The 23427-nt window shown below is 33.1% G+C and overlaps 1 protein-coding gene across 1 annotated transcript; it reads right to left on the bottom strand.

Annotated features, from left to right (window-relative positions):
* Nucleotides 1-724: 724 nt before the first annotated feature.
* Nucleotides 725-20291, bottom strand: LOC125587301. Its single transcript, XM_048757540.1, has 5 exons — nt 20085-20291; nt 19897-19974; nt 2800-3087; nt 1362-2709; nt 725-1275 (listed from the first exon to the last, which is right to left on the bottom strand). The coding sequence occupies exons 1-4, from the start codon at nt 20289-20291 to the stop codon at nt 2062-2064; spliced, it is 1221 nt and encodes a 406-aa protein (XP_048613497.1). The 3' UTR covers nt 725-1275; nt 1362-2061.
* Between the last annotated feature and the right edge of the window lie 3136 nt (nt 20292-23427).

The following is a 23427-nucleotide window of genomic DNA, read 5'->3' as shown; positions in this document are numbered from 1 at the left end:
ATATATAACCTATATACTTAAAAATGTCATTAAATAATTTATAAAAATGTAAAAATCAAATCCGCATGGGCGTGCAGGTCAAGCTTTAGTAGTTTTGAATATTCTATGGACCAAGCTAGAGAAGTTATGCTTCAGCCTTAATAGTTCCCACTTCTCCGCAGTCTCATGGATGAGATTATTGTCTTTACACAATACTTTGTCTGCAGGTAATAGGGCTGCGATGGAGATAGCCATGATCACTGGTACCAATCATACATTGCTAGAAAAAGTCTTCCTTGGTTACAAAACCTCCTGCCTGCAGATCATTGACCTTATGCTCTTGGTTTGGACCTATTTTTGTTTATATTACAATGGATGGCATTCTTGGTCCCTTTCTCTCTATTTTCTTGAACTTGTTATCTGCTGTTGGGAGCTTTCTTGTATGATGCCTATTGTCATTTTAATCTTCTTTCAAGCTTCCCTACGAATTTAACTCTGTTTATATTTAGAATGGATTTTCTCAGCTTTAACAAAAGAATAATACATCAACTACTTTATCCATTTTACAAAATATAACAGATTTAAAACTAGAAGATAGTTCTCCGGAGTAAAGACAATAATATGGAACTAAGATTCAACCTCCCTGAACTAGCATATAAACAAATGAGAATAGAATGGAAGATTGGAGAAAAAGAAACTTAGATTGATGTAAAAAAGAAAACATCCAACACTGGAAATATCCCTCTTAATTACAACAACCTCTTACTGTTCGGTTAGTTAGAGACACAACGACAACACAATGCCTTCTATACCAAACTATTAAACTAAAAATGAAAAATGAGTTTAAAATAAAGATAGATGCAACAACTATTAAAAAAGAACACTCCTAAACATAAACACCAAGGCTATTGTCTAGGCTGTCTTTCTCGGACAATTATTCTTCAGAAATCAGATCAGGGCTCCTTGCATTGCCTCAGCTTTGGTCTGAGGCTAAGGCTGGGGCTGTGCTTGTTCTCCTTCCACAACTTCTTGTCCATGTTCCTCTCCTTGGGTTTCATCTCCAGTCTGTGCTGCTGCCTCCCCTGACTGCACTTCTTCAACGGCTTGTGGCTGTTCCACGGGTGGTGCCTCCACTTCTTCCACGACCTGTGGCTGCACTTGTCTCATGGCATGTGGCTCCACACTCAACATTCGTATTAGTCCTTCCACCTCCTGTCTAGCTTGCAACATTTCTATAAAGTCGTAGTTCTCAATACCAGCATTCAACATATCCAAGATTTCTTTTGCTTTCTCGCACTGAAAGCAAAAGAAGTTATGCTTCAGCCTTAATAAACAAATCAAATAAAGGACAAGACTCTTTCATCATAATCAACTAAACTTACAGCAAAGTCAAGCTTTCTCTTGAGTTCTCCATAGGCAGACTCTGATGTCCCAGTAGCTGCCCTGATGGACGATGGTGTGGCACTCTAGGTTCATAAAAGGCAAACAAGTTATGTATAAAGTTCTTCACCAAATTCAAAACAAGACAAGACAATAAATATTTAAATAAAATATTAGAAACTCTTATACCTATTGAAATACATTTTTAATGAGAAGAAAAAGATGCAATAAACAAGATAAAGCGAAACAACACCAACCAGATAAAAAAAAAAAACAAAAGCGAGGGGACATGAATATAATAAGACAACATCTCGAAATTAGTCAGTTTTTAAAATTTCGAAAACAGACAACCCGGCAATGATTTTAATTAACAAATGATTGCAATAAAGAAATAGCCTTTACAGAGATATCGCGAATCTATCTCAATCAACATGACAAAGATTGTAAGGCCATCAGCATTGGTGCAATTCTCAATAGATCTCTCAGTAATTAAAATAATACATGAAAAAAAGAAGGTAAAGAAACAGATGAGAGAGACAAGAAAACGTCTCTTTATGAAGAGATTTTGTCCGAAGTCATGAGAAGCGTTGGCCACTTGTCTGTTATTTATTGTTCTATATTTTTGTAATATTAAACTTTTTGTCAAGAGAAACTTTGCAGAATTTATACCGCTGCGGGTGCTCTAATATATGGGATAAGAAATTACCTCTCTAGGCCTGTTCCAAACGATGTTAGGTGTACATCCAAGTCCACGCCACATCCTTGACGCAACGGCCACAGTTCTCCACCAGCTGGAGCAGCGATGACGACTCCACCGCTAGATTCACCTATGCATAGCCTCTTACTCTCGCTCACAGCAGCTCTAGGACTCGGTGGCCTCCCCCTTTGTAGCATGCTTGCATACATACTCGGATATGGAAGACCTAGAGTTGCACCCGCAGTTGGAGAGATCGGAACAGATCCGTCCCTCCTTGGACGGTCAGGTCGTCTGTTTGCCGACTCAGTAACCACCTGGTTCGGATCTGTTACAGGCAACTCGGGTAGCTCACGGCTTGACTGTCCTAGCATATCAAGCGGAGAGGAGTTCATCGGAGGAACCTCATATCTGGGAGCGACCAGGTCTGCCGCAACAGCCACTCTTTGCCGAGGAGGAGGAGCAGCAGCAGCGATCTTGTATAAGTTGTTAACCATGGTGAGAAAGCCACTCCTCCTCAACGTCTTGAGATGGTAAGTCACCAAAACCGCGTGACTAGGAGGCAAAACGGCGTTCGATCTCTTGATACGCCTCGAGATCCTCGACTTGCTTGAACCATCAGGTTCGTTCAAGTCCCTAATTGCCTCAAAAATCATCTACACACATAAAAAAAGGTCAGCATTTCATAAAAGAAGAAGACCAAACCAAATTGAGTTTAAACTATAAGAAGTTAGATCCAAACTTACGTCGTCGTAAGGAGGATAGTTTATGGAAGGCTGCGCCTGCACCAGAACAAGAGCTAACTGAGAAGGAGCCGTTTGCTGCTGGGGCTGGGGCATGAACTGGGGACAGGGCTGGAACTGAGGCCTAGGTTGGAACTGGGGCCTGGGCTGGAACTGAGGCTGGAGCTGGAACTCGGGATGGGAATAGACATTGTTAGACAGGTTAATAGGTCGTACATGGAGAACGGGTTGGTTGGGAGGAGTGACATGACCGGGGACAAAGGAGGCATTAGAAGGATGGTTAGGGTCCATCTGGAAAGAAATACTGAAACAAAAAAAACGTTTAAAAGTGAGAAAAAAATTCCACTGGAAGATTATATTGATTATGATAACAACCAAATAAACTACACAACTAACACAACACAGAGCTAACAAGTAAAGCAAACCCCTAGAGATTGAATCCAACAAAGTGAGATTTCGTTTTTTCTAAGGGATTTCTTTTTGGTGATTGTTTGTTTTGTAAATGTGAAATATGAATGTAAATAACTGGGAGATTAAATAGATAAAATTGGGTTGAAATGATAGGCTGTGATAGATTAATTAGGAATATGATTTGAATCATTTGACTAAAGAATTTCCTTAAACTTACCATTTGAATAATAGTTTTAAGATGCAGTTTTGACTAAGATTGATGACTTTTTTTTGTTAATGTTTTAATCTTTTTTGGGATTTGTTGGCCCACATTTTTTAGCAAACTAAATTAAAAAATATTTACTCCATTTCATTTTAGGTTTATTTACACAAATTAAGAAATAATTTAATTTTGCATATTTTCAAAATAAAAACATTATTAATTATAAATTTAACTATATTTATACCAATAAAAATAAATAAACTGGAGAATAATATTAATAAATTTTGCATTGAAATTCTAAAACGACACTTATTTTGAAAAAAAAAATTATTCTAAAACGACAACTAAACTAAAACAGAGGGAGTAGTGATATTGTAAAAGACATCTCTCCTTTACAGTGTAGATAATTATGCTTTTTTTTTTTTGGGCAGCAATCGGGATAATTATGCATTTATCTGTGGGAAAATAAACAAGAATATATAAGTTACAAGAAATAAATAAGGACATCTATTGCTTTCTCATACATTAAGAAAGTGAAGCAAACATTGTTGCCTTAAGTAACCTGCGTGACAAACTCCATTAAAGAGCGTATGATAAACAAATATAAAAGATAGTTTGTATAAGAGCATCTCCAATGTAAAATTCCATTTTTTCCTCCAAAATGGAGCAAAAGTGAAAATAGAGTAAAATTGCTTCAGCCCTACTTTATTTTCCACTCCATAATAGAGTGATGAACAAACAAAAAATAGATTACTCCATTTATGGAGTGAGATATGAAGTTGGGTTAGAGTATTTCTTACTTCATATTCACTTTTACTCCATTTTAGAGGAAAAAAATGGAATGGGAATGGAGATGCCTTCAGTAACTACATTGACGAAGTTAATATTCATCACTAATAATTATTCAGAAAAGTGTTAATGTTAGATTGGTTTTTGAAATGATTGTTCTTGTGATACACACATAACAATGAGCTGATATTGTATTGATTTGATAATTGATATCTACTTCATGCATGAATGACATCATTTACGTAAAGACGCATAAACAAGAAGTGTAAAAGACAATACGTATGGCTGTTTGAAAGGAATATCGACTGCCATATGAAGATAACCTATGTGACAAACTCCATTAAAGAGCGTATGATAAACAAATATAAAGGACGATTTGTATAAGTAACAACATTGGCGAAGTTAATATCCATCACTAATATTATCAAGAAAAGTGTTATTAGTAGATTGGTGTTTGAAATTATTGTACTTGTGATACACACATAACAATGAGCTGATATTGGTATTGTTTTGATAATTGATATTTACTTGATGCATAAATGACATCATTTATGTTAACGACGATAAAGAAGCTGTGTACAAGACAATATGTATTGCTGTTTGAAAGGAATATTGACTGTCATATGAATATAGATTATTAACTTGTAACTTGTTCCGTTCACACAAAAAAAAAAACTTGTAACTTGTTCATTATCATATTTGTATTATAGTTTATGTTACTCTACATGAACTGATTGAATTTGTTTAAACTAATGAAAATATTGACACAAGCCATAGTATTGACCACATATTACATATATATACTTATCAACGCTTTTTTGCCAAAGTTATATATATCAATGCTACAATAGCATTAATCTAATATGATGAACGCCTTTATATGGATTTACAAAAGTGGATAATGAATTACATAAATAGTAATAAAATGATTATGGTTTAAAATATTGGAAGCATTAATACAAATAGGTCTAAATAAAACCAAAATTTTTGTGAACACAAAAAATTCTTAAGATATTGATAATGTGATTGTTGATGTTTGTGTCAGGCATAACTGATGCATTCACATCACATAGCAATGTGTAAACCAAGAGACGTCAAAAAGAATTATTGGATTCATTAGGTTATAGAATTAGATAATGTTACTAAATTATTCATTACTATAAAGAACGTATAATGGAAAAAAAAATCCGTATATGAAAAATCGAGAATATTGATAATAATAATAATACACTTCTATTAACATAGACAAGTCTGGGATTGAGAATACTGATGGCAAAGTATCATCACTAGATGTTACATTAAGTGTAACTAGAGCTGGACCCGTGCGACCGGACGGGTGTTTTTTTTGTTTACGTAATGTAACTAAATATTTTTTATACCATTATATAATCTAAAAAAAATTATAATAAAATGGTGATAAAAATACATCACATAATACATATATTGCTGTTACATAATTCCACTAATAGTAAAAGTAAAATAATTTATATAACTCTAAATGTAAATATCACGCGAATATTTTTTTTATTTAACCGATATCATTTTTATTTACTCAATATCGAGTTGGCTAGTGGTAAAGGAAATGCTAGTAGCCTTTCATTGGTCGAGTTTGATACGCGTTGAAAAGAATTATTTACAACATTTGGGTTTCCAGTAAAAAAGAGAAACCACTTTTTCAATTTTTAGAAATATACTTTTGTTTTCTATAAATAATATAATATTTATTTATTTTTCACGTATATTATGACATTACGCATAATAATTAAAATATATATTTTTAGTTTATTTTTAGTTTATGTGTGTGTTTTCAATAAACTAAAATATATATATGCGAAAATAATATTTGAGATGTTTTGATAGGTTTTTGGTCATAAATGATAACTATATTTAAATTTCTAACTCGTTATATAAGTAGTCTTAATTTTTAATTTCTCAACCCGATCTATAAATATTCATCATGCATTTTTAGTAAAATATTTATATTATACTTATTAAAACGAGTAATTTGTTAGAATGAGTAATTGCATTTTTTGTATTTATGTTATTATCAAATTAATTTTATTTTAACTTATTGACTTTAACATTTTAATATATGAAGGATTTTTATTTTATATGAACTTTTTTTTCTTTTTTTTTTAAACATTGTTATCTTGTCTAAATTTTTTTCTTTACATACAAAACTTGAAGAATATTCTTTTGAAACTTTCCCTATTACAGTTTTCTCATAAGAAAAATCTTAGGTGTTTTTAAATTTTTAATACTAATACTTAAATGTACATGTTATTACAAAATCTAATATTCAAATCCTTACTAAAGAAAAATAACTTAAGGTAAAATTCAATTGAACATATGTAATATCATACATAATTTAAAAATAATTTTCTAATAGCATTTTAGTTATATATATCTAAAACAATATCGTCAATTAAATAGACTAGTCAAATTGGTTATTTGAAAATTTTAATTAGGTACAAATTTAGAATTATCAAGTAAAATGGATCTTTTTAAATATGTTCTCATTATTAAGTTTTTATTCCCAAATACGGCATATCCTTTACTTTTTTAAAATATTGTTAATTGATTTCATTAACAATAAAATTTTGAAAAATGTAAGAAACATTATTTAATAGAGGATAATACTTGCGAATTTATGGAAAGAGGTTTTCTACTTTACATATTAAGGTTTATTTTATTAATGTGCATTAAGTGTAATATTTGTATTATGAATTTGTTGTGGAGTAGATTTAGGAAAAAAATTAATTTAGATTTAAGTTTATTAATTACTTCGATTGCATTGTATTGTAATTAAACTGTAAGTGTTAGGGTTATTTCTTATTTGTACTTCTATTTTAATAAAGTAGATAGACCAGTTTGCCCGAAGATCAGGTCTGCATACCAACGTCGCAAAGTCCCCTCTACCAAGCAAGTCAGAGCAAGCATTCAGTGCAGCAAGCTTCTGAAGCTAGGGGCTGTCAGTGGGAAGTTTCCTTTCAGGTACTTGGGATTTCCCCTCACGTCGAAGGCTTGGAATAAGGTGGATTATGAGCCGCTCACAGACAGAATTAAAAGTAAGTGCCTGGCCTGGTCGCATCGATCTCTATCTTTTCCAGGGAGGCTTCAGTTGATCAAATCTGTTATTTCAAGTATCATCAACTTCTGGTGTGCAGCATTTATCTTACCAATCGCTTGTTTGGAGTAAATTGAAAATCTTTGCAGTGCTTTCCTATGATCAGGGTCGCCAAATGACCACCATAAGGTTAAGGTTGCATGAAGTGAACTCTGTTTGCCCCAGAATGAAAGGTGGATTGGGGATCCGAAAATTGCGAGAAACTTCTGAGGTTTTTGCAGTAGGACTGCTCTGGAAACTATTTTCGCTATCATGTTCCTTGTGGGTTGCTTGGACCCAAGTCGAGCTGCTAAAGGATGAATCATTATGGGAGGTAAAGGAAACAAACAAGGGGTCTTGGCTCTGGCGAAAACTTTTGAAACTCAGACTTTTGGTCTCTGGTTTTATAAGGAGTGCAGTTGGAAATGGAGAATCCACTTTTTCAGCTGGTTTGATGACTGGTTAGGGACGGGTAGGCTAATAGAGGAAACTGGAGATATGGGACCTCAGTATCTTGGAATTCCTCGTCATGCTTTGGTGGCTGACGCTTGTAGAAATGGTAATTGGGAAATGAGAATTCGAGGCAGAAGAGTGTATGAGGCAGTTTATGAAAAGATTGATAATGCTCTAAAACCAGATGAAAACAGAAGAAAGGATGTGATGTTATGCCACTTTATTTTTTGATTAACCAATATTAAATTTAATAATAAAAAAATAGATTGGTAATAATGAACATGTGTTAACATAGACAAGCATGAATTTGAAATGCATGTGCTTACACCTTCTTTATATGTTAAATTTAAACTCTATCAAATCTTGAATATGAAAAATACCAAACCAAAATTAAATAATGCTAAATGTAGGAAAATAAAGATCATAAAAGATAAAAATTCAAATTTTATATGAAATTAGTAAACATAAGAAACAATGTACCTTAACTAAATTACATAAAATATGACAATCATAAAAACATGTACAACGACAAAACATTTAAAAGCTAAAGAAAAATAACAAACTTAAATCGAACAACATTAAATATTGTCAAAAAGATGTATAATGATAAAAAAAAATCTCAAATGAGAAATAGTGAATATGGAAAATAGAAAACAATTAAATTACCTAAAATATGGTAATCACAAAAACATATAACAACAAAAATCTAAACCCTAACTGGAATAACTAACCCAAACTTACATCAATACACATTCACATCAATAATGAATATAAAGATGCTTGATGTTAAAAATGAATATAAAGACGCTTGTTCAGTAGTAGAATGCAGTAGTCGTGTGAGCGCAATATAAACCTAAATCATAATCTTTAAATAAACATTTAATTGTTGTAATTAGAAAGTTTAGATACTGAATATTTCTGTGTTATTATTAATGATCAAGGGAGTTCGTTTATATAAGGATTACAAAATGAAGATAAATGGAAAGTATCCAAAAATCTAAACTCACTAGGATTAGGAAAACTACTAATACATAATAAAGGAAAGATTACATCTATTAGGAAAAAGAAAGGGTTTCCTTTTCTCCAAGCTTTGTGGCCACTTTTCTCTCTCCTAAAGTCGGCTCTCTCTCTCTCCTCTCTCTAGGCTTCGGCCATCTCTCCATCTTCTAGGTATTGGGCCGGTCTTGGACCGGGTCTGGTTAATGGCAATCCATTCCATGATTTATAACACTCTCCCTTGGACGCCATAACCATACAGGATTTGTAGTACGCTCATGTTGCCTCATTAAAACCTTATCAGGAAAACCCAGTGGGACAAAATCATGATGAAGGAAAAAGAGTACAACACGCACTACTCCCCCTGATGTGAACCTCAGTGTAGGTTCTACATTCTTCGCATCTTGGTGCGTGATCTTTCCTGTATATGTAGGAAGGGAGTAATCGGACAAGTTCATTACTAAACCGTATCTAGACCACTTTGACCTAGTAGGTCGTTTCTCATGTCTCTTGACATTGAGTGTCCTGGTAAAGCATGTGTGCTAAACAATGTGAACCATATTGTTCTCGGGGATCACTATTGGGTCTTTGCAAATCGTGTTTGCATGTGTCCATAGTCTAGACGTGATCGTCTACTCTTAACTCTTTACTATGGTCGGATAAACCAAGTACTTATGGACAGTGTACTAGACATGGTTATCATGAACCTATGTCTCGATCTGGCCGATCCTTGTCTGGGTCATAGACCTCGTCTATACATGTCCACTACTTGTCTCATGAGTGTTCAAGATCAATGATCATTGCTGTGAGTTTATAATCTCTTATTATGGCTCTGCGGCCGAACACTCTCATTGATGTGGACATCGATTTATTTTCCTTAGGTAATGTCGTATTCATTTTGCATTCCTATCTTAATGATGGCGTCTCATGACCTTAGTTGTTGTGGATCATATCACACGCTAAGTATATATTATTAGTTCATGAATCTCGGCTTTCACAAGCTTATGGACTACAATACATTTGTATCCGATTGATCCTTTGCCTCTATTAGCCCGTGATCAAGAAGAAGGGCTAGACGCCTTTTAGTATTAAAAGCCGGACGCGTCTAGTAGAAGAGCTAGACGTTCTTTGCTGAAGAGCCGGACGCCCTTAGACGGACAGAGTCGGACATCTTTAGTTTGAAGGACCGGGGCCGGACACTTTTGGTCGGACACCCACATAGTTATTCTATGCCTATTAACCTCTTTTAGGTTTAGCATAATCACAAGGAATTTCAAATATATGGACTGTATTGGATTGTCTTTTATACAACTCCAAGATCAGTGATCATGCATGATCAATTTCTTTTACATACTATATGCAGCTGCTTTCGGTTTCAGTCCATGAATCAGCTTAGGAACGAATTTGTTCTTTTATCTTATCCAGTGATCCATATGTTGCTTACTACATCATTTGTATCTAATTTCTTTCTTATGACCAGGCCATTGTCAATTTCGAAATCTGTAGTAGCAACCACCACATAGGAGTTCATCTCCCTATAATTTGTTCCTTTGATCTCTGTGAGTACCTTGTGTAACAAGCTATAATCGAATGATGTTAGTTAGGAAAACATGAATACTCTTACATCATGTACATCTCTCACGGTTTCTTTACTTCTCACAAGATCCATCTATTTCACTGGTTTATCAGATGGCGTTTCTGTATTTGTATATGGCCAATACGCTCATCTCTCTTTTAGATACTTTGAACCTCCACGTTTATCTTTTCTAATCTCTATGATCTTTTATGATTGTATGAGTACTCTTTCATGGGTTCGTGATCCTCGCTTATCTCTTTATGTTCAAGTGCTATAACTTTATGTTTCTTTATACAAATGTGTGTGTGTGTCGACACTTTCATGTGGTTCCATTATGTTCTAGACATGATTTATAGATTTGAGATCTTATTATCCAGGACCTTTATTACCTAGTAGCTTGGCGTCCCAAGACTACATGGTTTGGTACCTTAGATGTGTAGCTGCGCAGCCTTTTCTCAATGTCTGGTATGGTTTCTCTTATAATCTAGGATCTGTATTCTATGCACCATTCTTTTCTATCCGAGATTCCTTTATCTTATGGAACACTTGGTCTATCTTGTATAGACTCTATAGCAACTTGATTATGTCTCTTCTAGGACATTCATTTGGTGCTAAGCTGGTTAGTCATTTCTCGGGTCAGTGTCTGGCATTTTGATTAGCTTCTCAATTAGCTAGCTTTATATAATCTTTCTTTGGACGTCTTAAATCATAATCTCTAGTCCGAGGATCTTTGCCAAGACAATGATGGTTAAAACCATTCGTACTTTTTCTTTATCCAGCTTATAATCTTTCTCCTTTAATATTCGGATTCATTTGTTTCATGCAATCCGTACCTGGCCACTATTTGATCACCCAAGTTTTGGCTCTCGGTCCTTTTGATTTTGTGGAGAAGATCTTATTCTTATATATTCCCAATCCTCTTCTGAGGTTCCATCTTAGACGGCACATGTATGTATGTGGTGGTTTATTCAAAATCTCTTAAGATGGTGTATGTCTCGTTTTATGACCCGTATTCAATCTGAGATGGGAATATCTATGCTCACTTATATGGCCTGATGCATATGATCATATTATCATTCTATACATGTAAAATATAATGTCTCCAAGCTTATAGACCTTAGAATCTTAGTCTTATAGATAATGGCTTACATGGCCGAACCTTTTATAGGTAATGGCTTATATGCGGCCAAGCCTGCACTATATAGCCAAGACATGGCCAAGTCGTGGCCAAGCCGTTTATAGGTGATGGTCTTTGCAGCCGACCATAACATGGTCTCTTCGGCCGAGTAATGGCCTCTTCAGTTTGGCCGTTTGTATCATGGCCTCTACGGCCGAGGAATGGTCTTTTATGGCCGAGTAATGACCGAGCCATATAACATGGTCGTAGACCATACACGAACTTGTAGTATTGATCATGGGTTTATCCTCTCTCCCCCTCATGACCATACTATAAGGTCGTGGTGCTTGAGACAATTAAGCCTAATGAGTTTTCCTTTGTGTACATGTTTCACAACGTGAGATCTTTTACGGGATAACTCTGTGCTTTTTCAATCTTTGCATCAAGTTTAGATTTTAGGATGGCTAATCCTATCATTCCATATAGTGTAAAATTTCGTGGTGTTATCTCAATATGGTTACCACATCTCTTGCCTCTTTATCATACAGATTTGTAGCATAGTTTTTGATCAGTAGAGATCATAGGTATAGTCTCGACCACTTTCTTTCAAGGTCTTAGGCGTTTTTCTTCTTAAAGTCTAAAGGAACTTGTTTTCTTCCTTACCCATTGTTTCTACTTGGAAACCATACATTATAACTTCAATGGGTCACATGTTCTTTTGTGTGTGTATAATGCCTTGTAAGGCAATGCGTTAGCCATAGTTTCTTTACTATGCTTACTATACCCATTCATGATTTCTTACTTGGTTTTATGCCCTTTCGGCAACTCTTTAAAATCATTTATATGTTCAAGTAAGATCAGGCAAGACAATGAATTCAAAACCAATTTCATTGTATATATAAAATCGTGAACCATCAAGTAGGTTAAAAGCAAATCACAAAACAAGGACTTTAAAATAAAATGTCGAGATCCCTCTTAGTCAATAGACATGTCGGCCACTCCTTGAGTTATATTGGACACGGCTCCCTTGGATTCATCCTGATCTATATTAGTTTTATTTGTATCAGAATATCTCATCTCACTGCTCCTCTTTAGTACCTTGTCATTCTCAATCACCGTTAGGCAAGAGATCATGTCATTGTAAGTGGTAGAACCTCTTTCTATGTAGATATGTTTTGACAACAAATCTTCTGGATAGAATGTGGAGTATGTCTTGAATAGACAAATGTCTTGAATAGACAATCATTATCTGTTACCTCTTCTCCACAAAATCTCAGTTGGTACACAACCCTGGACAAGGCAAAGTGAAACTCGGGCACTGTCTCAAAGTCTTGGAATCTGAGACTCATCCATTCATGTTTGACCTTTGGTAATAACACAATAGTGTACCTGGACTTTAATTCTGTCCAAAGGTCACGAGGATTCTTTATATGTATATACTGATTTCTCAGTTACTCAGTGAGATGATGGCACATTATTGTAATGGCTCTTAACTTTTCACTTTCAGTTGCATAATCACCCTGAATGATACTCCTTCCGAGTCCTCTTGATTTCAGGGTAACTGAAGTGTTCATTTCCCATTCTAGATAATTATCTCCAAATAGATTTAGAATGGCATAATCCATGGGGTTAAATCTCGGCATCTGAAATCATCAATCAATTCATGATTTAGAATTCTTGCAACCAATTCAAATAATCAGTGCATATGATTTCATAAGTCTCTCTATGATACTTCGGACCACACGGTCATGTATTGTGATGCTTAGGCCTCACGGCCATCTTGGTGTGATACAGCAATCCTAAAGATTGGTTCATGATGCAATCCGGTTTATATAACCATCCGGATACTAGGCCACATGGTCACTTTGATATGAACTAAGCCACACAGCTTTTAATCAATCAAGGGCACAAGGCCGCAAGTATGAACAATGTATTAGGCCACACGGCCATATACAAAACGGGATCTAGATGCATTCAATCCTATTTCTTAATTGCATATCTATTAGGTATTAGAATTAAATAATCTAGCAACCTAACTCTCATTCAATATGTAAATTCTTTAAATCAATCTTTCAAGCTTTAAGTAATGAGAGATTTAAGGTTTCAAGGCCTTTAGGAATTTTAAAATTCGAGATTAGGGTTTTAGTTTAAACAAGATTCAGATTCAAGTTTTAAAACAATCCTAATCATAGCTCTAGGCGATCAATCAAACACTCAAGTTTCAAAACAAAATTAAAACCGATTTTCCAAAATTAGGGTTTTAGGGGATTTCGAAAACTTTTATCTTTGATCAAGGGGATTTGATTTGAGATTCAAAAACCTTTAAGGTTCTGATTTTAATTGATCAACGGATCAATCTCGTTTTTAGGTTTTAGATCGAACTTGTAGAGTTTCGATTTACTCATAGGGGATTGATCTATTTAACCTATGGCCTTTAGTTTTAGAGATTATCTTTTATGGTTTCAATCTTTACAAAACAACCAGGTTCGATTCTTGTTATCAGATTTCGAATTACCTTTATTTTGTAGGGTCGAACCGGACCACCAAACTCATATGAACCTCTAGTTGCACACGGACGCGAGCTGGCTCTTTATTGGGTCGCAAGCTGGGACGGGACGCGAGCTGTCTGGAACGGTCTTGCGTCTGGTCACAGATGTGTGCTGAGGTAGTCGGACGCGATCGGGATGCGTCTTCTTCTTATCTAGTTCGCGCGCTGCTGCCTTTGGAAGCAGCTGATCTGAATTGCGAGCTGGCTGTGATGCGAACGTGGGCTGGCTCTGTTGTGAACAGGAAGCAATATGAGAAGAACCGTGAGCTAGTCAAGCTTGAGATCGTCGGTTCATGGTCAGTATATGGATCGCGAACGGCTTTGTGTTTGAGATCTTTGCACCAACTCCTCTCAGCTCATGAAATAAAAACAAGGAGTATTAGATTACATGAACACCATAATCTGAACAAGATATCATCAAACAACTAAGGTATGATAAACTTATCTTTCACAGGATTTCAATTTGGCTAGAAAATCTTGTTGGTTCGGATTAGGGTTCCAAAAGACCAAGACGGCGCCGCGTTTTGTTCCTCCGAGTGATAACGCATCTGAGATTGGATCGATGAACGGTTTGCGCTGATGGATTCTTCTCGTCCAGAGCTTCAATTTGATATGTGGCTCGTCATCTGGTTCCTCGGGGTTTGAGAGATATATCGATTTTAAGTTGCGCCTGATTTAGGGTTTATGTGTGACGGATTTTAGGTTAGGTTTTGTCTCAGGGTTTTGGAGTCTATCGTGCTGATAACGTGTTGTAATTAGAGAGTTTAGAGACTGAATATTTCTGTGTTATTATTAATGATCAAGGGAGTTCTTTTATATAAGGATTACAAGATGAAGATAAATGAAAAGTATCCAAAAACCTAAATTCACTAAGATTAGGAAAACTACTAATACATAATAATGGAAAGATTACATCTACTAGGAAAAGGAAAGGGTTTCTTTTTTTCCAAGCTTTGTGGCCGCTTTTCTCTCTCCTAAAGTCGGCTCTCTCTCTCCTCTCTCTAGGCTTCGGCCATCTTTCCATCTTCTAGGTATTTGGCCGGTCTTGGACCGGGTCTGGTTAATGACAATCCACTCCATGATTTATAACATTAATGACTAAATCGAAATCATAACCCAACATTGTTACCCTTAACATATGTCTTTAATCTTCTATGAATTGTTATGATAAACAGTTAGGGATATTATGACATATGAGAACTATGATTCTTAAAAGAATGAACATTTACATTACTACACACAAAATATCATCAAGTAACAAAAAATTATAATACCAAAAAAAATCAATGTACCACTTTGATTATTTTAAAGGCATTACCATTGGTTAGAAACCATGTGGGTTTCTAGAAAAATATTAATATTTAATTATACAATTATTTATATTTTTTACAAGAATTAGTTGATTAATTAAATAACACATAAAATTCCATATATATGTTCCTAAATGATGCATTTTTGTGTTTTTACCCATATTAAGAAAATAAATTAAAAATAATTATAAATTGTTTAGCTATTTTTATAAGTTTAAGATAATATTATTTAAATAATTAACATTAACTTTTTGAAGTTTATAATTTACCATTATTAATGACTAAGAATTTCATAGGAAATGTAAAACATATATCTTTTTGAAATATGATTTTATTTTAAGATATTTATCTTTTAGAAAGAGAGAGAGTATAAGTTTATTTCCAAAAACCAGAATTTCTCAGAAAAAAACTCTTTCTACTCTCTCTCTTCTATTTAATTATTATTTTATTTAATTGGTAAAAAACTAGGCAAAAAACATCACTCATGATATCTAACTAGTAATCATAATCTACTTATCAAGTTTTATCCAAACATTTTTTTTGAGCTTTATGTTACAAATCTATAAGCACAACAACTTCAATACTACAGTGAACGAATGCAATGATTAGCAGATGATGCGACCACTATCATACCTTAAACTTTAAATTGGCCAAGTCACATTCAATGCAAAACGTCTACGGCTTTGAATAGAGAACAAGGATCACAAAATGCAGATCAAACCAATAATACAGATCACATATCAAACCAATAATGCAGCAGATCATAGGGTCTGAAGGGAATGCAGAATATATACAAGATAAATACAGATCATGTTATATGCAGATTATACTGTATTTTTATACCATTCAATATTTAAACGCCGATCACTTTATATGCAGTCCAATCTGCATACAGATTATTATTGTAAGAAAAAAATTTGATCCGCAAAAGCCAAGAAAAAAGTACTGGAATTTATGCAGAGGGCCAATGAATAAAAATCTAATTTTTTTAACGAATTTATTTTCTACCATATAAATATCAAAGAAAATTACGTAAAATTATATATGTTTAATGTATCTCTATTTTATAAATATATTGTTGCAATAAATAGGCATATATATGTTATTTTGTATCATCTAATTTGTTTACTTCACTAAAAGTCATATATAATATTTACATTGCTAAAAAGCATATATACTATAGTTATTTTAATTTTATTCTTGATAATAAGTAATATAATTTAAATAAATAATACTTGTTTATAAATTTTTATTTTATAATAGTTTATATAACTTAGTTAATGAATTCATATATGTTATTTGGTAATTTAAAATTTATTAAATGTATTTAAGAACTTGTATTTTCAGTTTAGATATTTCATTTTTATTATTTTATTTTTATAATTAACAAATATGATAATTTAGTATTTATTTATCAAAGAAATTAACATTTGTTTTGTATAGTATAGTTTAGGCATTTTTAATTATATTTATATTTTACAAAAAAATTAGTTTATATGATTAGAAATCAGATTTATTAAAATCTAAATATATATTTCTTATTCTAACTTCTAACTATAATATTTTATAACTATTAAAATAAAATAAGAAAAAAATAATATCATAAAATTATTAAATAACTATACTTAGCACAAATATCTACCAATAAAAATTATGTTTAATTTAATTTTATGAAATATAATATAAACAAAATAACCTTTTAACTTAAAGAAAAAAGGAAAATTATTAAAATAAATGTTCAATTTATGAATATCATATTAGTAAAATAAATTATGTATATTTATTAATTTTATTAGAAAGTCTACATATAAGTATGATAATATATTATAATTATTCGGTTTCTTTGGTTAATTCGGTTGGATTGCGTTTTTTAAAAATTACATATATTCGGCTTATTCGCATTACCAAAATACAAACCCATTTTCTATTCGGTTCGGTTCGAATTAATTTTAATTGGTTTGATTTTACTTGATTAAATACTCTTTGAAGATATGTATTTGATCTGCATTTGATCTGCATTTCAGTTTGATCTGCATTTGATCTGTTTTATCTGCATTATCAGTTTGGTCTGTATTTTTTTGATATGCATCTCATTCGAAGACATAATAAATAATTTAAAACCATACCATACATTGACTCGGCATGGTGATTGAGTCAATTGTTGGACGGGTCTAACAGGTTCAACCAAGATCTTTATTTTATTTTCAATTAATAAAAAAATAAATTATAATTATATAATTAATTTATATACATTTCATCAATATTATAATCTCAAAATATTATAATTATGTAACTTCTTAAAATAATGTGAACATTTTCTTACCAAATTGTTGAATTTTTTTTTTACTTTAATTTTTGAAAATTTGGATTTTGATACTGAAATGGTTCACCGGGTTTAACGATTTTTACCGGTTTTTACAATTTTTTATGGGTTAATTCAAATCTGGTTTTTAGAGCAACCTCAAGTAGACAAGATGGAGGAGTCAAGGTTTGACCGGTCGGTTTGGTCCGGTTTCAAAATACTGTACAAAACAATTGTAGATTTATTTATCAAACCATCTTACTAAATTATCATATTTTATTTAATGTTAGAAAATAATAATAAAAATTAAATATTTAAACCAAATATACAAATACATATTTATAAATAATGAAATATAAATTACCAACCATCATAGATATATTCATTAGAATAAGTTGTGGAAAATATTAGAAAATCAAAACTATTAAACAAGTATTAATTATTTTAATTATATTACTTATTAACAAGAATAAAAAATAAAATAAACTAATAATATATATGTTTTCTATCAATTTAAATATTATATATGATTTTTAGTGAAGCAAAAAATAGATAATACAAAAATAATATGTATATCTAGTTATTGCAAACATAATATATAAAAATATAAATAGGCAAGCGGCTAGGCACCGAGAGAGTAAAACACACACTATTTTTTACTCTAGTTTTAGTGAGAGTAACACTAACACCATTTATTATTTTTTCTTTCTTTCTCATTTACTCCATCTGTTTTATATAGATTTATTCTTTTCGTTTCAAAATAAGTGTCATTCTACAATTTCAATGTAACTTTGTACATTAAATTCATTTTTATCCTTTTGAATAACCAATGAGCTTTTATTTAAATAATTTTTCTTTAATTAATCATACATTAAATAAATATATATTAGTATATAATACAATTTTATTAACATTCGTGAAAAATGTTAAAATGACACTTAATATAAAACAGATGGAGTATTTGTTTTCCTCTGATTTCTGCTTTTTACTCTATCATATTTTCTCTCATTTACTCTATTTTATTTAATCTCAGTTACTCCACTACTTACCAAGCATGCTATTTATTTTTCTTTCCGTGAAATCAAAACCCGAGGTTTTATGTCTTGTCAAAAAAAAAAAAAATTCATCTGATTTTTATTAAGAGCCCAGTTCAAAGCCCGTACAAAAAAACCCAACACAAGGCCCAAACAAAAAAAAAGAGCCACCCAAAGCAACAAGCCCAACAGGGGCAACCGAAAAGATAAGACGCCCATCAACAACACGCGTCAGAAGATTAGCGGGAGTGGAACACGTGTTTATATCTCAGCCTAAGGAGACCACGCGTCGCAAATGCCTCCACCTCATCACCGCTTCAAGAAACAACGCCGGATAACTGAACCGACGATTTACCGGAATCCGCCGTACCACTCCAAAATGACACCAGAACCTCGAACCTCCACCGTCTTCATCGACTTAGAAGACCACCGGAATCTACCGGGAAACTTGACCCTGACCACCGAAGAACACCTCCAACGACTGTATTGGAGGTTTTTGGGATTCAACAGCTGCAACGCACACGCCGGAGTTTCAAAGAGCGTCAATCAATTTAAATCGAGAGCTCATCCAAACGATTTCATTAACCAACCCCATAATCTTCGCTTCCTAACAACAAATTCCAATTGTGATTAGTCATACAAACGGGCTCCAACTAACAGCCCAACGAGAAGATCAATCGACGGTTGAAACAAAGATTAACATCTATATAACCAAAGACGAATCGTTCTTTAAACCTGTACTATCATAATGTCCTAAAGTAAGAACCTATGATAAATGATATCTGTTTCCACAATTAGACAATCATCCTAATCAGTTGATTCAGGTAAGCGTTTGAAAGCTGAAGCTTTTCTTTTCAAAATACTGCAGTTAGAGCTTGTGTTAAAGCAAAGGTGTGTGTACACACTTGTCCACTCAAGGCCTGAAAAAAGAAGTGAGACGTCACGACTTTACCATTGCAACTCCGCCTTGCATCACCGCCGGACAGGGCCATACTCCGTAGAAGGAAGATGACCAATGAATATATGTTCAGTTGTATGTGAATAACTGAACACTCTATGTACTCGGCAAAGCTAAAGAGTTTCAACGTTACGATAATTAATTTACACACAACTCTATGTAACATCCTAAAAGAAGATTTTTCTCATACATTGTCATATCTATAACCAGTCTTTGTTATAAACAATAATATTTTGCAGTAGAGTATTGTGATTAAAGAGATCTTATTTCATAAAGCTACAGATTTAACGAAACATACCAGTTTATAGTCTTTAACAACTTTCGGTGTTATGACTACATGGAAAAGAAACCATCCATTCGTTCTTTTCCCCCATATCTACACATTCATGCTTTTCAGATTGGAATGATGAAGCAGAAAAATGAAGTTGATATATGAGTTACACACAGAGAGGATAAAAAAAAAGAAAAAAAAGAAACTAAACTTACACTTCCATTTGCTTGGATCTGAGAATTTGTATGTCTACAGTAATGTTTCTTCTTAGCAGGAGAAATATTTTCCTCATCTCGAAGTTCACTAACATCAAACTGGTTTCCAGACTTTGGATCTTTCACTACCCGACCCAAATGACCCACTGGCCGACCCGTTTCCATCATTTCCTCTCCTCCTCCACTTCTCAGCATAATCATCGTCATCATTTTCATACTCATCATCCCATGCTCCTCCTTGTAATTGTTTTAATTGCGGTTCATGAGACCCCAATCCTTGAAAATGTCCCAGTAAATAGTGAACACTATTGCGAGGCTCGAAATGGTTACAGCCAACAAAACCATAAGCTAGTAAGTCCATTTCTTCGAATTTTGTTCTAGCTGCAACCACTAACATGGTGGATAGATACTTCAGTTCATTTGGTCTTTCATTGTTTTCCTTATCCTCAACCAACTTCCATACACACTGCAAAAAAAAATAATAGTGTCTAACATTTTGAAAGGATGCAAACATTGCTTATTTCAAAAAGATGCAAAAGTATGAATTTAGTATAGTACCTGAGCTAAGCGGAACAATTAAGGAATGATGGCAACAACAATGTAGAGTTTTTTTGTAAATGTTTCTGATCGAAACCAAAACGTTAGGATTTTGACTGTAAAACAAACTAAGTAGCAAAAGCTAAATTTACTCAAACAATGATCATGATTATAAGTATTAAGTTACCTTGCCAATTTGGTTTTCCCACGTAAATAGTAATGAGGGGGTTGCAATCTCAGGGGATGTTGTCTATTTGTTAGTTCAGATGTTGCTATTGGATCAAAGTCTAGGAAAACTCCCATGTTCAAACAAAGCAAAAGCACTTGAGATTCAAAGTCGTAAGAAGAAGATGTTGCCATAAGAGTTTGATTCTAGTTACCTTAATATTTGTCTTTTGGAAAGAGAGTCTTTACGCAAGGGCACAGACATGCTTAATAACTCGAAACTGAATTTAAGAAATAAGAGTGTTTATAATCCACAAAGAGCATCTTTTAGCAGGGTAAGGAAAACAGAGTTGACCACATACTTGTCATCATGGACATGAACTCTACACTCTTAATCGTGGAAAGCAATGTAAGATTCGTCTTAAACATGAATAAAAAAAAATCAAAGGTCCAGTCATAGCAGAAGAAAATATATAAGCCGAGATGAAAGTTAATCCCTTCAATATCGAGAAATGATAAATAAACTAATCTTTACACTTTATGTTGAAATCCTAAAGCAAAGCATCAATGTCAATTTCTAACTAATATGCAAAAGCAATTGTATTCCTACAAAAACTGGAAAACGATCAATAAGGGAGACTGAGAAAAGATTATTATCAGATTTGGGACTATCTTTTCATCTTTCTCCCCCGTCATATCCCTTCTCAGTGAAGATGAATAGTTTGACCGGGTACGACGCGAAGCCCTCTTCCCGCTCGAAGAAGACGCCATATCAGTGGGAAAAAGATGTCTCAGATGAATACCATGCATTTGAGATACCATTTCGGCTCAGATTTGAAGGGTGTAGAGGCGAGAACTGCAGCATTGTATTAAACGAAACGCCGTAAAAGTGAGATCTTGAGATGTATCAGCCATCGGTTTCTCCAGAGATGTAGATTAGGATGTGTAACGGCGAGAGACGATCAAAATAAAATGAAATTGGGATGTGAGATAAGATCTATTGATCGTCTTTGCTGTAACCTTCGACGAAAATAACGGGACTGAATGAGTGAAAATGGATCATAATAACTCAACAGAAACGGCAATCTGCAGAAATCGGAAAAGATGACGGCGAAGTGGAAGGGTCACACGTTTCGACGACCATTGTATTTGGAATAAGAATTGGACTGATTTAAAACGGGCCACAACCAAATATTATCGGCCCATATGAATTCGTCTGCTATTATTCTGTGTTGAGAAACAACGGTATGACGTTGCCATTTTGAAGATCATGATTGGACGATTTTTTGAAACGACGTGTACACTCTCCCTTGCTCTAGTTTTAGAATTTTTAGTATTGTTAGACTAGATCGTTTTCTGCGCGGATAATTTCTATTTAAATTTTAGTAATAATTTTGCTATGTTAAAATCAAATATTATAAAATCTTCCTGTGTTTATAAACTATCTAGTGTATAAGATATAGTATAAGAGGAAAGACATATATGGATTTTTTTGTTTGAATATTACATATACTTTTATCTTACAATGGTCATGACCTAACAATTGTTTTTGAATTAAAATATTCTTAAAATATATAGTAAAATGTGTGTACAATCATAAATCTAAAATAAAGATATGCGTACTAATATATATTAATAGTTTTTACATATTAAAAGAATTTTAATGACAGTTTTAAAATTTTATTGCAGATCGAAAAAATATTTTTTACATTATAGATATTTTAACAAAAAAAAAATGAATATTTCTAGAATTGTTGCATTTTCGAGTTCAAAGAAACCACATAACTACTAAATATTAAAAATTATAAATTTCTTCATCTTGATTATATTTTGCTAAAGTTTTAAATATTTACAACAAAATCTTCACTTAGATTATATTTTTAAATTAGAAAACATTTGCATACATCGTAGATTAAACTCTTGTTCTTAAGAAGCGGAATGAGCTTTTTTTTGTCAACGGAATGAGCCTTTAATTAAATCTTTCTCTTACTTTTTTTGTTTCATCTCTACCTTTTTTTAAAAAAAAAATTGTATAAATAAATAATTTTAGTTTATTTTTTCACCAAATCACGGAGTTAAAGTTTTTGTTAAACCTATTTCCATTATATAAAATAAAAAGTGAAGAAGACAGAGTTTGTTTTTTTTTTTTTTTTTGCTGTTTCGTCTAATACTTGATCTTAGTCGAAAAGAATCGATATTTCGTCACAAAGACATGCATGAGAAGAAAATGTTTTCCAATAATGCACTTAACAATATTTACATTGTCAAAGTCAAACTGCCAACAGCCTATAGACCACAACCAGGGACGAATTTAGAAACGTTTCTAATCGGGGCACAATATTAGAAACAGTAAAAAAAGTTTTGATGGTAGCACATTTTCAATTTTATTCAGTAAACTAACAATAGTTCATCAAATTAATTTATGTTACTTAAGAAAAAAAATAAAAATCAGTAGGGGCACGTGACCCTGTACCGTTGTTAGTGCGTCCGCCCCTGACCACAACTAAAATAAATTAGAAACAAATCTCATTCATATTGCAACAGCGTATTCACCTATTTATGTAAATATCTTATTTTACACCAATTTTGGAAAATAGCAAGTAAAATGTACTTTTTTCCGTTCACATAAACTTACTCTGCA

This window comes from Brassica napus, chromosome C5 (assembly GCF_020379485.1).
Source record: "Brassica napus cultivar Da-Ae chromosome C5, Da-Ae, whole genome shotgun sequence".
Lineage (NCBI taxonomy): Eukaryota > Viridiplantae > Streptophyta > Magnoliopsida > Brassicales > Brassicaceae > Brassica > Brassica napus.
The sequence above is the reverse complement of the archived record's forward strand: the minus strand, read 5'-3'. Positions and strand labels throughout refer to the sequence as shown.